The sequence below is a fragment of the Glycine max genome, chromosome 10 (genome assembly GCF_000004515.6).
Source record: "Glycine max cultivar Williams 82 chromosome 10, Glycine_max_v4.0, whole genome shotgun sequence".
In the NCBI taxonomy this organism is placed as follows: domain Eukaryota; kingdom Viridiplantae; phylum Streptophyta; class Magnoliopsida; order Fabales; family Fabaceae; genus Glycine; species Glycine max.
In genome coordinates this window covers 40,247,066-40,266,776 of record NC_038246.2, presented here as the reverse complement: position 1 = coordinate 40,266,776, position 19,711 = coordinate 40,247,066, and the positions used below count along the sequence as shown (strand labels likewise).

The following is a 19,711-nucleotide window of genomic DNA, read 5'->3' as shown; positions in this document are numbered from 1 at the left end:
TTAATCCACTCAAACCCAATTAAGATATGTGTTAATGTGTTATTTAACAGAATGGTTTATCCTTAATTAAATCAGCGAAAGAGTTGGATGCTGAAAACTTACGATCAGCATTTTCCCTGAAACAACCGTCTATGTTTCTCTAGCAATAAAATATAGCTTATTCCTATCCTGATTATGTATAAAGTTTTTGTGCTGTATTGCTCCACTTTTAATGCATTAACAGCTACTACCTTAATGTCAAACCATCATAGGGTTCCTTTCCTTATCCCCTGGATTACGTCTATCCCGTCATGATCAAACCAACAGTAGAATGATGCACGTGATTGGTGTAGCTGTTCTAATTATTGTTTCTAATTAAATATAATATATGTAATTATTAAGTGAGTTTATTTAAATTTAAAAAATAATTTTAATAAAAATAATTTTTAAAGAAGTGATTTGTTGAGAAACAGATAAAATTTGTTTCTTAAAAGATATATATTTTAAAAAAATTATTTAGACAAACAATTGGTAAATATAATATTTATTAATAAAATGATATATATATATATATATATATATATATATATATTATACTAAAAAATATTTATTAATACATTTAGATTTATGATATTTCTATTAATAATTTAATTTTCGTTAGATAGAATCATAGAAGTTTTTTTTTTTGCTGAGTGATAAAATCATATATAGAAGTTATATTGATAGAAATAAACTTGATTCTTAACCGTTAGTATATGATTATTGTTGTAGTAATTTTAATACGAATACCTTTTCTCTTTCTAAAATATATATAGATTTTTTTTGTACAAAATATATATATAGGTATATGTAGATAAGCCAAAAGATTCTATACTAAAAGAGAAAAGTTTGCTTTGTCTACTATAAGTAATAAGTAATTTTGGACGAGCCAATTGATGGAAATGATTCGCCCAGGCGCATCTTTGACACATAAATAAATGCATTAGAATGCTATATGCATGTTTTTAAGTCCATGCAAATGCTATTAACGCATTTTAAATAAATGCATTTTAATGCCTCTCATTACTAAAAGCTTTATTACCTTTGGGTTAACTTTGAATGAGAATGGATTGAAAGATAGTATATTTACCTTTTAAAAAATTGAATCTATAGTGAATATTTTAATATTGATATTTTGATTTTTAAAATTGAAAGTATTAAAATAAGTGCTAATAAAAAATACTATCCTATTAAAAATGTTAAACTATAACATATAGATTATATAATTTTTAAATATATGGTTTGTTTTATTGTGAAAGATTAACAATGTCAGTATAACTATCTAAAACAAAATTTTTAAATTTAAAATTGCTTAAATCTCAATTGATATTAATTATGTTTTAAACTAGATTCACTGAATTAGTTATATATTTGATCTAATCATATGATGTGAATGTTTACTTTTATCCTAATTGTTTGATGCTCTAAAATAGATAATTAAACACGCCAAACTGAGATTAAAAAAAAAACTCCTGTCATTTTATATATAAGTGTTCTATTAAACATAATGATCAAAATCAAGCAAAGAGATAATCACATCATTACTTTTTGAGAGTTCTTCTGAAATATTTTAAGTAATTAACAGTTAAAATTATCACTACAAATTTTAATAATGATATGACAGTGGAAGATATAATGATGTACATGGATTCATGCATGATTAGTTTCAAAATATGAAATAATAAGTTGCATATAATTTCATTGTCATGAGTTGATGCTATTTTGTTTCAGTTCAATTTTATGTGTATGCATCGGCCGGGATGAAAGAAATGAAGAGGAAAAGTATGAATTCTTTGGTGGGGAGAAAGTGGAAGCATATATAAGAAGAGATTTAAATTATTGCGAAGATTTTGGGGAGATCGACCAAATTATTTTCTAAATTTTACCCATCTCATATATATAAGAAATTAATGATATAAATTATTTATTACTTTTTAGCGTAAAAATATCTATAATATTATATCATTTTTTTTATCTTGCATTACGTACCAAACAAGTGTAAAGAGAATTAAACTTTTTTTCCTTAATTCAAACAGCAACAAAAATTGACACAAATTTTGCACTCTATTTTCTTCCCTATTTTTACATCCAAATATAACTAAAAAATTTAAATATTTTTATTAAATAACTCAACAGTTTAATTTGTATACATTATCATTGTAAGAAAAAGTTATACTTTCAATAAATAAAAAATTATGATGATTAAATGTGACTTATAATGTAATTATTATAAATGTTAACAATTTCTTACGTATAAGTATTTTTGTGATTGACTTAAACTTAAACAATATTGTTTAATTTTTTTCCATTAAAATAGATGGTTTGACAATGGCGTTTACTTCATTAGTTCATACCAATAAAATATCATTTTTTTAGTCACAAAATTAAGTTAATTAACAATTATTGTAACAATCTTAAAATTAACGAATATTTTTATATAAAGTATATATCTAAATTTATGTGGCATGTAGGTCCTATATAAAATTAATATAAATAACATATTTAAATAAACATTTATTATGGAGACTCTTAGACAATATAAAAAATCTTTACACAATTAATATATAGTCATAACTTAAACTTCTTAGTGTGTTATATTAATTCGCTTATTAAACAAATTCCATGCACATGTGCATACAAACTTATAATACATGAACACCCATCAACTTCAAACACTTAATTAAGAGGGCTTCATTTTTATTCTTTATCTTTTTTTATCATATCACATAACTTTTAATTAACACAACCCTCTTCTGTCTCTTTTTCTTATTAAGTGTCAAATAAAATTGTAGTATTCACATATATTTTTTAACTACTTATAGGCTGATATCCCTATTAATCCAGCTAGAGCCGTGTACGCCACGGCTAATTCATGTTGTCAATAAAAAAACATGTTAAAGCGTCTAGTACTTTGATAATGAACTACGGACATTCACTCAATTTTCAATTGATGATGAATTGCTCTTATATAAAAGATGTTTGTGAAGCACTATCAAATTTTTTTATATCATATTAAAATGCACTCTTGTGCTCTAACAAATGGTTCATGTTTCATAATGCTTGTTCTACGAATTCCTATTAAAGTATTAGTAATTAGTTTGTTTTGTACACTTTCAAATATCATCATGGTACTTGATGAGATCCTGGTGGTGGCGAAATTCCACCTGAAAAGAGCAACAATTTGGAGGGAAAAAAAATAGGATAAAGCATTCGTTGGATAGTCTTTATTGAAGTGTTATCGTTACTTTAAGCAAATTGAATATTGAATTGTCAGACCTAAATGGGCTCCAGCAGCGCATAACTACACACTTTACCCTTAGAATGTTGCAAATGAGTAAGCAAATGAATAATATATTAGGGTTTTCATGAACATCGACACGTGATTCCTTGTGAATTGGACCCTCCATGTTCGCTTCTCTAGGTCCTTTGGGTGTATAAAACATCCTTCCAGATTAAGCACACTGCAGATTTTGCCTTTAATTAGCTCATTTTTCCACCGACAAATTTTACAATAAAATAAAAGAAAATAATTATACATGCATATGCATGCTCAGTAGATTTTTGTTTTGACTTTTAAAGAGTTAACCGCCACACGCTAACGAAGTAAGCACATCTGGGGAAGTTAGTTGGTGAGATTTTGTTCTAAAGCAATTGTTGTTAGCAAAAGCCCCAGAAGCGGCTTCTGATAATGAATTGGAACTTTGAGTTTTTCTAGACAGTAATTTCTTTGAATGTGGTATTGGTTTTGAATTATCAGTATGTATGTATGAACATCAAGAAGGAGCTAGCAAGATGCCACAAATTAAAATCCAACATGACTTTAATCTTGCCTTAATTAAGCACGGCTTGCATAAAAGTAAAAAATGATTATGTAACTTTAACCACTCTTTCTCCATTGCTTGTGTCTGCTAGTGAATATGTTTACCCCAAGAGTCAACATCAAAGAAAAAACAAAAAACAAAACCTTGCGAAATGCTGAAAGATTGGATTAGATCATTCACGATCCACTTGCCAATTTTGTCGGCCTAACTTTTTGCTATGACGGATCAATGTCCTATTTTGGGACGTTTAAAAGAGCATATATATAAGATTGGTAACTTTTAGATATATCAATATTACAGTCTAATTCATCTTTTCTTTTCTTTTTCCTCTTCTTGCTTTTAAATAGACGGGCATGTGTTTGTTCTTGAGTAATTACATTTGCTTTATTTTGATTCTCAAAAAATATATCTGTTATTTCAATTTAATCATTTATTATATAAAAAAAATCAAAATCCAGTATTTTTATACACAAATAACAAATTAATTATAAGATTATTAATAATAAACCGAAAGAATTGGTACGATGGTGTAAGATCATGTTTCCTTCATGAGTGAGAACGATTTATTTATTGAAAAATTTATATTCAATTTTTATCATATGTAAAATTTATTTGGACCAACAAAAATTACATACCGCGAGCAAAATTAATCTCTAAATCAATAAATTGGTTGGGTCAGAACTAGGCTAAAATATGAGGGGACCAACCACAAAAATTAAAAATTCATCTAGACAACTTTATACCATCAATTTTATACAAAAATATTTCTAATTTGATGTTTCAATATGTTAAATTATATTAATAATCTATCAAAACATATAATATTTTTATTATGTCACAAAAATAATCAATAGGGTTTATATTAATTTTTTAACAATTTTTTTCAATGTATATCAACAAATAGTCAATAAAATTTCATCTTTCATCTTATTATAAAGAGTAGTCTTATCACTAAAATATTAAATAAATACATTTGCCTCTTACTAATATTATAACTCGTGATTAAAATATTATTATTGGATCTAGACTTTATTATCTTAGCTTATAAGGTGAGAATTACCCTAATTTATATATTGTATTTTGACTTTATTCCTAACCAACGTAGAATTTGAATTTTTCACAATATTCATAAATCCAATAACAATACTTATTTATATGAGATTTAAAAAATAAAGACTCTTTCAGTCCAAGAAAATGAAGTTAAATAATTAGATATTAACAAAGTCAAATACAAAATTGATTATAATAATTAAATTTGAATGAAATGTAATATTTAGATAAATTTCTTAAAAAAGATAAAATTATTATTGATTTTATAATTTAAAAAATTTAGGAGATAAAAAATTATTATATAATAACTAAAAATTGATAAAATATAAATAAGATTTTTTTAAAAAAAATATTACTATTGATTTTATAATTAAAAAGAGTTCAGAGATAAAAATTAATTATACAATAATTTAAATTTAAATAAATATATTATTCAGTTTCAAATTGGATTTTTTAATTATTGAATAAAAACAGATTTCTTTAAAATAATTAAATAATAACCTATTAAATTTTAATTTTCTAAAAAGAATAAGGGGGCCAAGACCCCCCTCCCCCGAACGTTCATTCGTCCATGCGAACATTCGTGGTCTCTCAAGAAATGTAATATGAATTTGTTTTGAAAGAATTAATATGGTAGATGATGGTGGAAATCCTAAAAATTGAAAATATATTGATTAATTAAACTAGTGGTATTTGCAATCATTAATATATTAAATTATTGGCATTTCAATGATTAAATTGATCTTTCAAAAAGTAATTTACATCTTCTGTGTGTTTGCGACATGAATGACTACATAATTGCAAATATGCACAAAAGTATTCCGAGCCGCTTACAAGAGCATCTAATGAAAGTAATTTCATAAATTATTTAACTCTAAATAACGTTATTTAATATTTTTTTCACTAAAGCAGAAATTTATACTACAAATAGAATATTTTTCAATTATTATAGGATCCATAAAATTAAGTTCATCACTCATTTCAATAATCTTAACATTAGAATAAATTTTATATAAATTTATATAAAATTATAAAGTCTCACAAAATTATAATAAATAATCCATCTAAATAATTAACTATGTATTTGTTGATACTCTACCAACTAGAAAAATCACATTCTTAATTATATTTTCAATCTCATCATACTTTCCTTTTTTGTAGTAGATCGATACCAATTAGCTATAGAGGAATCCATTGACAATTGCTTGCTAGTCCACATAATTTAATTAATTGTGATTTAATATAGAACCTACTATATATTAATTACTGAGATGACAGCTGAGGTTCATTCATAATCGCTATCACCGAAATAAATATTTGGACTTTCGGGACGCAGACAATACAGGGATTTGGGTCGCACATAATTAAGTTTAGATATATTAAAAAAACTATATATAAACACTATAAACAAATTAATTAAGATAGTAGACTTTTCTTCAGAAAAATTTCCCATCCTCATATACTTTGAGAACATACAAATAATCCTTTTCCGTTACAGGTTAATATGTTTTGTTTTCTACAAATGGCAAGTTCATCTGTGCTAGGTTCAAACCTTCACCCCCTTGTAAAAAACAATTTGCTAATCACTGTGCGCCAACCCTTTCTGAATATATAATAGATTAATTGAGAGATGCTACCTGGAGTTAGATTGGATAAATTTTAAATTAAATCATAAAATACTTGTTAAAAATAATTTATATAATGAATTTATGATATTAATTTTTATGTGTAAATTTTTTTACACTCTTAATTAATAAAGATTATTGTTTATATATTTTTTAATATAATTATTATAAAAATCAATAATTTTATTATATATATATATATATATATATATATATATATGTGTGTGTGTGTGTGTGTGAGAGAGTTTATAATTAGATGATAGTGTATATATATTTTTATAGATTATTTATTATAATTCATTAAAAATATACTAAAAATCAAATAATTAATGTATTTAACTATTTTATTATGTAGATGATGAATATCCAATTTACTCATTTAAAGTACATCATGTCTTACTTTTTTAAAACAAATATTTTATAAAATGAATTTATTATTTATCCATATTCTTGTATCTAAACTCTGTAAAGTTTAAAACTCATTTCTTAAAGCTTATGGACTTAGCTTAAACATTTAAACAGTTAACAAATATATAATTTCAAAACAATTATCATCATCATTAAATAAATATTACTAACGAAGGCATAGATCAACTAACAGACATAAATTCAATTGTTTTAACCTAATTAGTAGTCTTAAAATTGAATTTTAAATATACATGTAATTATGTTAAATACTCAAAAGCAGAGATTTATTGTCCAAAAACAAAGTTGTCTCCTATAAAAAATATTTTTCTTTATAAAAAATATTAGCCAATTAAATCTAATTATAAGACTTTTTTATCTTTTGAACTAAATACATTTTTAATAGAGATCAATCGGCCTAACTTTTGTAAATAACCTACAGGTGTCATGACTCATGATGAGACCATGTCAGTAATAAGAGTTAGTTTGTCCTAACAATTTTATCTCTATCTTTAGTAATGTACTAGGCTACTAGCTATCGTGGGTCTTAATTTTTTACACCCAAAAATTTCAAATACCTAATTAATAATTTTTCTCAAATCATATCATTTATCATATTAACATTCCTCTCCCTTTTCTCTTTTTTTCTGTCAAGATGTCAACTAACTTTGGTTATCAAATAATAAAATAAGATTGTTAACCTAAGTGTTTAAAATTGTGAGTCTCCGAAAATAACACTCCCTAAAAAAATGTTACGCACTCACATACATTCACTAGCAGTTATAGGTACTGGATTTGCTTTCTTTAGTACAAACTTTTGTTTAACTGCAAAACAATGATGAGTACGTATACCAATCAATCACATTATTAATATATAATGTGGTAAAAAAAGATTTATAGAGAAAAATGTGAGGTGAAAGTAATTAAATTATAAGAGAAATTGACTATAATAATATAAAAACTTCATATCAATAGAAGCATGTCTAATTCCTTATATATATATATAGAAGCATGTCACCTTTTTTTTATTTGTATATAACATAGTTTGTCATACTGTCATACTCATAATAGGCAAGTTGCACATGTAAGTTACAATTGTATAAAACGAAAATAGATATTTTTGCAGTTTAATATAAAGGGCTTTGTTTATCTGAATAAAATTTAATTAACAAATAACATTAACCAATGATTAGCTTCAATATATTCTAACAATAGATCAGCACAAGGCCAAATAATAATATTAAGAAATCTACATGGGTTGTCTCGTGTCTGCAGGTAAGGTGCTGAGTGTGTTCACGAGAGTTAAAAGCATATTGCAAATAAGATAATATTTTAACCATCTATAATTGACAAAGAGAAAGAATTGAGGGTAGTTTATACCTCATTTGAATTTACCTCGTGATATAAACGCTTACACTATCTTATTCAAAATATAGGAGAAAGAAAAATTAACCCAGGTTCATATGTTATATATATACATTTTTTTAGAAGAACAAGTTAAGATATATTCAAAGGGAAAAAATTTATGGACATACTCAATACTAAATGACATCTGCAGAGAGAAAGTGAGAAATGTATGTATAAATATGTGAAACTAAAAGAAAGAAGGTTTTAATAAGGTGATAGTATATATTAATTAATTAGTTTCTATACGTCATCGTTCATGCATTACTCGTATTCAAATGGAATTGTGCTGCATAATACTAATATGATTTATTAATTAGCAATCATGCATCAAAGAATATATATATATATATCGCCTCTGAATTCTGTTGTCCTTGTATTTATTCTTCTTTAAATTAATATCATCCGTCAAATTAAATTGCATAATACATGTATAATAAAATTAATATATTTAATAGTATTGTTTTTCGGCAGTCTAGTCTAGTCCAGTCCCTTTCTTGTGCAAGAACAACAGTAGAAAGGAAGGAAATAGAAGCAGACATACTTGAGCCAAATAAAAAAAGAAAGAAGCAGACATGGCTAGAGTGATAGAAAACTAAAAAGTCACTCAAGAAATTACAGAAAGAAGCAACGCCCATGGCCACTGTGCAGGTTGCTTATTAAGGTGAGACCAGATCGGAAGCGGTTGCAGTAAATTAAATATACAAATACACTATGATTAATAGCATATCATATCATTATTATTATTATTATATAAATCAAGTCTCGAGCTAATTAATTAACTTACTCATATCATAATATTATGATATGATCCTTCTATAATAATATATTAATTGTTGCCATGTAGCACGTTCAATAATTAGAAAGGAGGTCTGGCATGAGGAGAATGACCCCAAGGAGAAGAATAAGCTTCATGGTTCAGATGTTGCCCATTCGGAAGACCTAAACTCGGAGGAACATTATTGTTATAAACCGAAATCGACGACGACGCCTCGCCGGGACCCCCGGTTTTTTCCTGCGGCGAACCTCCTCCGCCTCCGCCGCCGTGTTGTTCCTGATCATCATCCTCTAAAGGCAATCTTTCATACGTAGCATTGGAAAAAGTAGCCGCCATTACCAATACGGGGCCCGCCGCCACGAGCGGGCCCACCACTCCGCCGCCGACGATCTGCCCCTGGCCTCCGGCGAGGTAGATTGTGAGCCCGGTGGCGCCGGGAGGGGACGGCCCAGGGAGAAAGGAGCCGGTGAGGGAGAGGATGTCGAAGCGGCCGTGGAGCGCCATGACGGCGCCGGGTGCCGTGGGTTGCCGGAGATTGACGTTGACGACGGTCCCGCTGCCGCTGAGAATGGAAACCCCGCGCTGGCGCCTCCGAGCGAACTGCGCCACGCAGTCGGCGATGTCGGCTCCGACGGCAATCTCCATGACGTGGCTCCGCAGCGCGTTAGGGCTGTCTCGGGTGACGAATATCGGCGGTTTCGGCTTGTTTCTGGAGCCCGGTGGACGTCCCCTAGGGCGGCGCGTGGTGGCGACGTCAATAGCTCCCTCTCTTGGCTCGTCGCTGTTTTCTCTGTCCTCATCTTCTTCTCCTATATGGTTCCCCGTCACCGTACTCTCGTTCATGGAAAACCCCAGATCCGGTTTTTTCATCGAGTGGCCAGAGTTCTCTAGACCCACCGACCCGGTCCACCACCGGTTGGCCATAACAAAAGTTGAAGTTGCAGGAAAACTAATTAACTCTCTCTCTCTCTCTCGTTATATGGAAGAAATTAAGATCGGAGGGAGATGATTGATTAATGGTAAGAGTGATAGATATAGTATTGTTTTTGAGTCAACAGAGAAGAAAAAAATAATGAGAAGGGTTGGAAATAAGGTGATTAGGGTTTGGTTTGTAACTTTGTGTGTTATATATATAATATTTATATATGTGATTGTGTGGGTGGGGGAGAAGGTGGGTCGCACGAACTTGCTCGCTCCCCGACAATATTGATATATACGAGAGAGATTGATGGAGCAGAAAACTGCTAGTATGCTACTTGCTATTCACTCATACACTCCAGCTTCAGTTTCATGTTTCACCATGCTGAATCCAACACTTCTAATTAAAGACTGGGAAAATAATATAACAAGTATTAAATAATTAATATTTTTAAAATATACTAGTACTATTCAATATTGTGGTTTTTAATTGTTTAATAATTTAATTTAATTTATGTTTACTCTTTGAGACTTTGACTAATGTTTTGAATATTTATTATCCTCAAAATCCTACATTAAAATATAGCTACGACTTTCAGTTCATATCTATGACTAAATTATTGAATGGCTCAAGGGATTGTTTGTTTCTTGTTTTACGCGAGAACAAATTAAACAGTTAAGTGTAAGAGCGGGTGTTTAATTCTAATTTATCAGGGAATTTTGATATGCTTTTTTCTTTAATTTTTATCAACACGAGTGGAATAGTTAATTAAGGATCTAGCTAGAACTGCGTAAAGATAGAGTGAGATATTAATAACGTAGAAAATAATGGTGTGTTGCAAGTTGGGTCAAGAAAGACGAAAGAAATGCACATAATACAGGTCACCCACCATCTTTTGATTGTTGCTTGTCACTGCTAGTAATTTGGGTGCGAGTATGATTCCTTGCTTAATTTGCGTATCGCTATTTGTCTTTTCATATGTGAATGATTATGTATATAGTATTATTTAATTAACGTCATCTTTTTATTTTCCGGTGGATTCCATTCTGTGTTCTTCACGCAGAATTATTTTCCACCCGCTTCTGACGCGCGTCAACGTAGTTCACTAAGACGAGTCTGCGTTTTTCAGATTTTAAATGCAATATTGCATGCAATAAATTTAATTCCTCATTCATTTCTCTCGGTTAATTTAATTTAAAAAAGCGTTTAGTAGTCTAATTTTTTAGACTGTCAATCAAATAGAAGTAATTTTTTATGATTTTTAAAATTATTATTATTATTAAAACCAAAAAAACTATGATACGTTTATAATTGCATTAAAAATCTTTATGCTATGGGTACATATACGTTTTTTTCTTTTTAAAAAAAAATATAACTAATTAAATATATTCTTTTGTCTCTCAGTCATTTTTATTTTCTTCTCTCACTCCTCTGTAACTTTTCTCTCTCCTAGAGAAAGAAAAACTTGTCAACTTTTGTGATATATTATACCCTTTTTTTTTCTAATCTACAGTTTTGTTATTTCAGTTTCTTTATTACTTGTTTATTCGACTCTGTTTGCATTCTAATTCATGGATTCAATTCTCTCATTATGACTATAATTATTGGCTTTTTTATTTTATTTTTATGGATCATTGAAGTTATTTCAAAAATAAGATTAAAAAAAAGAAATAAGTCTTACATTACTTAACAACAAAGTTTATAAAAAAAATTATATATGGAGCATAATAAATATGTTCTATCAGCATATAAAAAATATTATTAATTCATCAGAAATTATTATTAATAATAATTTTTTAAAATAATTGTCATAAAATTAATAAATTTATTATACATGAATATGAATATTTATTTGTTATTAGATGATAATATAATTTTTTAACAATATACGTATTACTTTTTTTAGAGAAACAAAATATGTATTACTTATTCTTATAGTAGTATAACATTGAATTTGAAGTTATAAAAGAGACTACAGAGAATTTAACCGATGGTTCAAATTGGTGGATTAAATTGGCAGATTTCTGTTGCCCTCCATGGCTCCATGCGTGTATACTGCATGACTAACATGACTTTAATTCTTTTTTGTCACTTCAAATTCTGAAATTGGGATTTGAAATACAATTAAATATTTAGAATTGAGAGGTATATGTAAAAGGATTTTGACTTAGTCGCACAAGTTTAGTATATCCTTAAGAACATTCATTTACATTTGTTAGGTTGTGTTTCTTCTAAGATATAAAAACTATTTTTAGAAAAGTGAATATGAGAATATTATATTTTCATATTTAATTTGATATAAATTATGAAAAAATATATTTCAAGATATTATCAATTCCTATAAATATAAAATATTTATATTTATTTTACTTTTTACTTTCCAGTTAAAAGATGAATATTTTATATTTTTTTGAAGATGAAAGTTACTTTTTACAATAATCAATCATTCCAAATTTATTCTATTATTTCTTTCACTTTTATTTCTTCAGCATTCCATGAAAATAATATTTCTAGACATTATTTTCTTTATATTAGAATGTGATTCCTAAAAAAAATAGATATATACTTATTCCGCTAAAGTGTTTTTTTTTCAAACTTAATAACATAGATACTTATTTTTTCATAAACAATTTCACACGCACTCTTGCACTCCTCTCCTCCATCCCCTTGCCTACGTACATTAACAAAATTAAATTCCATTATCTACTAAGTACTAATTGATCTTCGAAGATTAAAACATGGCACCTCAGACAATCTTGGCTATACTGTATACTTGTGATTGCAGGTTCATTTTCTCCTATAATTCTTTCCATTAATACGTAGCTGAAATGTCAAAGTCAGGGATAATTTTGGTTACTCTGTTAGTAAAACATTTTCTAGTGTACATTAATGTCAAGGTTTGATCAGATGGTTGAATTCTCTGTGAATAAAGTATTCAATGCCCACGTAATCATTTTGCGGCGACTTTGATAATTCAACGTAATTAAAATAACTGATTTCATTCACATCAATGATTCAATGTGAAGGCATAATAGCCACTTCACGTTGATAAGGTCTAAGGGGGATGGTGGAACCTCTATAGCCTTGTTTGTTTTGATTTTCCTATCGTTTCCGTTTAATTTTATACCGTTTGAAACTTAATTAAAGCTTTCCAAGTTTGTTTTTTCTACAATTATTAGCCAAACAAATTGAAGAATGATCTGCTCATTTATTCAATTATCTGTTAAACTTTACTTTCAAAAGAGAGTGAGAGATGAGAGTGATGAGTAGGGTTGTGTAGTCTTTGCTAACGACTGCTTTGGGAATTTCATTTCCCCCTTCTTGAATAAGTATAAATCCAAATTGTACTCAATTTCTGTTCGCTTGAAGGAAATTAAGTTAAAGTGGAAATGATTAGGGCTGAAAATCATACCTCCTTGAATTCTAGCCAATGGAAATCAATGCAAACTTCAATTCAGTATTCATGGATTCTATAGAATGCCACTGGTCTGACGGTGAACGAACGTCTTGGACAAAACTCTCAAACTCCTGGAACTTTTGTACTCAAATACTTTATTCTTTATTTTGTAAAGCTGTTGTATTTTGGGTTTAACTTTCATATTTTCACGTTATGAGTTGATTCATTGTAATCTTAGTTTTTGTGTTAAATAATACTTTAGTCTGACAATTCAGGATTAAGATTGTTATTTGTCGTAGTCAAAAGTCACACTCTTGTAAAATTAAAGGAGAACTTTGAGAGAACAAATATAAAACTCGTGTTTTTATGTTTGTTCATCCCTTTATGTTTTTTTTTTATGAAATATTTGCTAACTTGTTTTATAAATTGTGGTTTGCGAAAACCTTGCAAAAAAGTTTTAAACTTCACACACATACTGTTCAATCCTCCATTCCTCCTTAGTGTTTCTATTATTTCCTTTTTTACAATTGGAAATTTATTTTAAAAATATTAAAAATAAATTTCAATATAAAAAAGGATATAGTGAAAAGAGATTTCAATTAAAAAATATATGAAAAAAAATAAACTCAAAGTTTCTATAACATGTTAGTAGTATGGAATATCCATTGACTTTGTTGATGATTAATTGTCAAAAAACCTAATTGATCATTTTTATTGAAATTTTCTCCTTCCAATCATGTTTTCTTCATTTATAAGATTTGAATTCAAGATCTTACTTAAAAGAATCTCAGTACCACTAAGATCAACTATTGTTTGACATGTTTAAGAAAGAAACTTTTTGGATTGCTTGTTTAATTAAATTGAAATTGTGAAGTGTATTTAAAGGAATAGAAAATAAAATAAGTAATCAATACTTGACTTAATGAGAAAAGTGTATTTAAAGTACATAGCATATGGAATACATTGTGTTATAAGGAAAATACTCACCTTATATATGTCGAAGATCTTCGACGAAAATTTATCATTATTTTCCATGGAAATAACTTCATACCAATATCATGATTATCAAAAGAAAAAAGTATATTAAAATAAAATACATGTTTTAAGAAAAAAAATAAGTGACTCAATGAGAAAGATAATTTTATAATAACTCATAAAAAACTCTTAATTTAAGATTAATTCATAAAAATGTTCTTCTTCAATAATAATTTATTGGCTTAGTTTCAATTTTTATTCTAATTTTTTTTTATTTTTTGACAAATTTCACTCCCAATAAATTAATTAATTTAAATAAATTTCACTCTTAACTTTAAAATAATTTGCAAATTTGACCTTCTGTAGTTGATGATAAAATTTAAAACTTTTTTTAGATATTAGGAATAAAATGCACTAAATTATTTTATTATTGATAAAATTTACTGAAAAAATAAAAAGAAAAAGTGTAATTAAGACTAATTGTAAAAAAAAAAAAAAGAATATGGGTGGTTCAAGCAATCCAAGAAATCGATTTTAACAATTCAATAACCGTCAGTTTAGTCTTCGGTTAGTTTTTCAAAACATTGTTCAGAATTCAGTATTTGGGGTTCCAAAGGACCAAAACCATGTGTATCATGAAAGTTGTTCACCAAACCTTACGCTGGCACTTCTTTTAGGGACAGAATACCTAATTGCAAAGAAAACTAACTAAGCTACTAACATCCTTGTGCTCGCATGTGACTTCATCTTAATTATCTGATGCTAATTAAAAAGAAATTGCGTGATTTTTTTTTCTTCTTTTCGTCATCATACACAACAAATATATAGCAACCTCAAGTTATCCGAAATTCCGAATATTCATAGTTTGATGCTTTTTTTATTTTATTTTTTATAACCAAACTGAGGTGATTCAGAAGGTGACATATGGAATTAGATGGCAGCTGACAAACTGAAATTGAATTGTGATGCTTCGGTAAGCTTGGATCAGAGAAAAGCCACAGCAGGTGGTGTGTTCAGGAATCATTTGGGTTCTGTGATTTTCACTTATGCTGCTAATATTGGTTTTTGTTCAGTGTTGCTTGCTGAGTTATGAGCCTTGTATATTGGTATCTCCATAGCTTGGAGTAAGGGCTTCAAGACTTTTGGTTGAGAGTGATTCTCAACTTGCTATTAGAATTCTGAAGCAAGGTTGTGATCCTTCCAATCCGTGCTATAGTCTGGCCCTCAGTCAGAGGAGGTGGTTTTGAGTTGCATCAAGCAAACCAAGTGGCAGATAAGATGGCCAACCATGGAATGTCTTTAGATAATTTGGCAGATAAGTTTAATGTAATAACGGTTTTCAACTATCACTATAATGATGATTTTATTTCAAAGAAAATGGTTTGTGAATGGTGGTAATTTATAATTGTTACTATGTTAAAATTAATTATTTTAAACATAAAACACTAATAATATTAATTCTACACTGACTGAAAGACAACATGGACTTAAATTTAAAGAATAAATAATTAAAATGAAAATTTTAAAAAGATAAAGAATTAAAATAAATTTTACTAAAGAGGCAAGATCAAAATTCAGAAGTACAATTTATCATATATTGAATATACTCATTTATATTATTTAATAAAATTTGAAGAAGAAGGAAACCAAAAAATAAAAATTAATTATTTTTAAAATAAAATAAAAAAATGTGAATACAATTTAAATAGTTTTAAAATTTGACCAAATGAAAGCGGAAAGAGGGATGCTGCAGAACTGTGTCGTTTAATTAAAAACGACATATATGCAGCGTGTTTTTGACTAGCTTGAAGGCTGAGTTTCCCAAGGCGAAGAGAGAAAGCATTTGTGATGGCAGACGATCTGTTTGATGGATTGCCCCCTCCTTCCTCAAGCACTCTCATTCTTCCTCAACAACAACAACAACAACAACATAATCATGAGCCAATTCTTGTTGCTACCAACAACAACAACCCTGAATCCTCTGCAGTTCCGGCTCCAAAGCCAATCCTCAAAAGTGCCCTCAAGCGCCCCAACCCTACTCAACCCGACACCCAAGGTCAATTCTTCTTTCCCCCCCTTAATCGGTTATTTCCAGTTATGTTTTCAAGCTATTTTGCAATTTCAATAAATACCACCCTAGGGTTACTCGAATTCAAACCAATTAATAATTAATTCTATTAAACTCCTAGTCGTTGAGTGTTTCCTTTTTGTTTAGCTTTCTCGCGTGAACCCTAAGGTAGATAACATAGGTTTTCCAATTCGCTATCTCGTTCCTTCGCTTTTTGTGCTGCAACTCTGAAACCAATTGAGGGGGGCGCGTTTTTATTCTACACTGTTTATGACATGGACTCATGGAAAGAATGTGCACATGCAAGACGGTGAGAAGAATGGATAACAATCATTAACATACTCATTCACCATTTAATTGGGCTGCAAAATTCAGCTTCAAGACCCTTTTTTCTTGGAATTCTCTGATTTTTCTTTTCACACTGCGAACTTCAGTAATTCCAGTCTTTAATATTTAGTGGGATAAAACTTTGTTGTTGTTTCTTTTATTAATGAGAACTTAAGTTGAATTATGAAATGTATCCTAATTTAAGAGTTCCTTATATTGTTTTTATCAAAACTAAGAACTCTATTTGAGCTTGCCTTGGTTTTTAGTATGAAAGGTGTCCTAATTTAAGTGTTCCAAAACAAACAGAAATCCAATAAGTTGCAAATTCAAGCCTCTACCTGTCTTTTTGGAATGAGGTAGACGTAAGTTCCTCTGGTAAGTGTTTTTTGGAGCCCAGATGCCTTGGGCTGGGGCATCATCCCCTTTCCCTAAATTTAGTTTATTTTTCTTTACATTTGCTTTTTTCTGAATTCTGAATAATCTATTGTAATTTCAGCTGCAGCACCTAAGAAAAGCTTGAAGTTCAAAACCACAACGGATGCTTCTGAAGCACAAGTTATTGAGGCCATGCAGAAGATAACTTCACACATCAAGAACCCTGCAAAGTTCAGCAAGGCTGCAAAGCTTGCTATACAGCTGATTCAGGCAGGAAGTGTAAAGTCAGAAATTAGTGATTATTTTTTTGCCATATTAGAAGCTGCAATGTCATCATCCATTAATTCTACAGATCCTTCAGTTCGGGCAGATTATCATTCTCTGTTCTCCGTAGCTCAAAACACCAAAGAGGTAAGATTAAGAATCTGTTCAAGATATTCATAATTCATCTTTCTTGGATAGGGTATGTGAAAAATTTCTTGACCCTTGACCTATCCTTTAATTGCAGCACCTCAATAAGAAGCAAAAGAATCAACTGGAAACTTGGACAATTAATGCTGTGGTGGCGAATGATTTATATACAGATGACAGCTTTGTGGTATGATTCTCACCAAACTTTTATGTTAAACTTGCTGACAACTACTGCAATGTTCCTCCTATTTGAGACAACAAAAAAATATTGGAATGATATGCAACTTGTTTTGACATGTAATGCTGTTTCAATCATCACAAAATGAAAAGTATGCTGTCATTGATGTACTGTCCTTTTCTTTGTGCATTTTGTCAAGTGGATGACTGATTGATAAGCACCACCTTTCCCAATTCAGCAGCCATCTACTGTGTTCACCCTTGCCATACTATTTTGTGACAGGTGAATAATGGAGCATAGAAGTGCACTCATGCATGGCTTGTGTTACCTCTTGAATGTTAACATATATACACTCACTCCAGGGACAAAGTATTCTTGTTTTGGGGTAGTGGAAGTTTGTCTTGGTTTCAAATAGCAGTATTTGTCACTTAAGTGGAATGTGGGTTCCCGGCTCAGCCCTCTGCTAGCTGATACTTTGACTTTGTGTATTTTTGGAGGGACTATTAATGCATCAAATTAACTGCTGTGAAAATTTTGTCTGGATTTTTTCGTGTAATGTTAACTTTTGTCTACTCACCATATTTAGAGTTGGGATATTGTTGCCTATTTTAATCTTATTCAGTTTACCTTGAATACTTGGATCCATAAAGATTGTCTATTTGTTACTCATACTTTGTTTCCTACTTTCTATACAGTTTTCTAAAGCAGCTGGGCAAATCAAGGAAGCTATATCTAATCTTCCTGTTGCAACAGAAGAGGAGGACACAGAGGAAGCTAAGTCTCTGAAAGATAGCACAGTTATAGCAGATGAAGGTGGTAAAACACCTGCCACTGATAATGATAATGAGGGGGAGGAAGCTCAAGCTGACCCATTTGGACTTGATGCTCTGATTCCTAATTCCACAAAGAAAGGTGAAAAATTAAAGGCAAAGAATGAGGCATCTGTGAAAATAAGGGAGGATGAGGAAGAAACCAATAGATTCCTCAAGTCACAAAGAGAAGCCCTGATAACTTGTTTAGAAATTGCTGCTCGGCGTTATAAAACACCCTGGTAAATGCTGGTGCTGTTTTCTATTGGATGTATTTTTACACGATTTATCTTGTTGACATTATTTGTTGTCCTTTCTCTATCCAGGTGTCAAACTGTAATTGATATTTTAGTGAAGCATGCCTTTGATAATGTGGCAAGATTTACAGCTCGTCAGAGGGATGCTGTTGGGAAATTGTGGGCTTCAATACGGGAGCAACAAACTCGTCGGAAGCAAGGGAAGTCAGTTAATGGAAAACTTGATGTAAATGCTTTTGAATGGCTTCAACAAAAATATGCTGGTGAAAAGATTAGCATTCGTCATTCTGTTGGAGCTAGTGGAGACCGTCGTGCCCAACAATGGCTTGGTTAAATATTCTTGTGACCTTTCTATTAAAGTAATAGAGAGGATGATGGCAACTGCAAAATAGTTTAAAGGAGGGGAGAGGATGCGTCCTCGTCATTTCATTCAGTGTTGTAACTTAGCTAGGTCTCAGACGTCGCTCTTGATTGAATATCCACCAAACAATTAGGAAGTGACTTCAAAAAATGTGATTTTTTTTAATTTTTTTTATTTGTGCAGATATAAGTTGTTGATTTGTTTTCAAAACACGAAATCATGTTTTGCGTAGTGTGCTCAGACATCTATTAACTAAAACAGTCTGAATGGGATTTGATTCCGAAATCACGGTGGTTGAAACAAACTGTTACATGACATTTGAGAACTTCTGGACAGGGAAAATTTTATACTTTTTGTTTTTTGGTGAATAAACCAATTTTATACTTGATCTAAGCTATTAACGTTTCATCTTCAGGACAGGCATCTATTAAGGGTTTTATCGTGATAAGAAATTAACATTTTCAGCTTCAAAATTTATCAATGAATGACTTAAACTTGATTTTGAGCTAAACCCTTTTCACTCTTGGCAGAGC

General features: G+C 29.7%; 2 protein-coding genes across 3 annotated transcripts; one reads left to right on the top strand and one right to left on the bottom strand.

The window, feature by feature from the left end:
- Positions 1-8,908: 8,908 nt before the first annotated feature.
- LOC100795097 (AT-hook motif nuclear-localized protein 19) lies at positions 8,909-10,407 on the bottom strand. Its single transcript, XM_003536098.5, has one exon. It carries the CDS (start codon positions 10,023-10,025, stop codon positions 9,183-9,185), a length of 843 nt encoding a protein of 280 aa, XP_003536146.1. The 5' UTR covers positions 10,026-10,407; the 3' UTR covers positions 8,909-9,182.
- A 5,725-nt stretch (positions 10,408-16,132) lies between these two features.
- LOC100500440 (uncharacterized) lies at positions 16,133-19,495 on the top strand. Of its 2 annotated transcripts, none has more exons than NM_001251199.2 (5): positions 16,133-16,448; positions 17,284-17,573; positions 17,671-17,760; positions 18,447-18,802; positions 18,887-19,495. In NM_001251199.2, the coding sequence occupies exons 1-5, from the start codon at positions 16,241-16,243 to the stop codon at positions 19,149-19,151; spliced, it is 1,209 nt and encodes a 402-aa protein (NP_001238128.2). In that variant the 5' UTR covers positions 16,133-16,240; the 3' UTR covers positions 19,152-19,495. The 2 variants fall into 2 exon arrangements, with proteins under 2 accessions (NP_001238128.2, XP_006588401.1); XM_006588338.4 differs by having other exon boundaries at positions 16,143-16,448; positions 17,290-17,573; positions 18,887-19,463.
- The last annotated feature ends 216 nt before the right edge of the window (positions 19,496-19,711 follow it).

Excerpts from the sequence above, each read along its gene's own strand:
- LOC100795097 (XM_003536098.5), bottom strand. The coding sequence starts at position 10,025 with ATGGCCAACCGGTGGTGGACCGGGTCGGTGGGTCTAGAGAACTCTGGC.
- LOC100500440 (NM_001251199.2), top strand. The coding sequence starts at position 16,241 with ATGGCAGACGATCTGTTTGATGGATTGCCCCCTCCTTCCTCAAGCACT. Across the intron at positions 17,574-17,670 it reads TAGCTCAAAACACCAAAGAG|CACCTCAATAAGAAGCAAAA; the intron begins GTAAGATTAAGA and ends CTTTAATTGCAG. Across the intron at positions 18,803-18,886 it reads CGGCGTTATAAAACACCCTG|GTGTCAAACTGTAATTGATA; the intron begins GTAAATGCTGGT and ends TTCTCTATCCAG.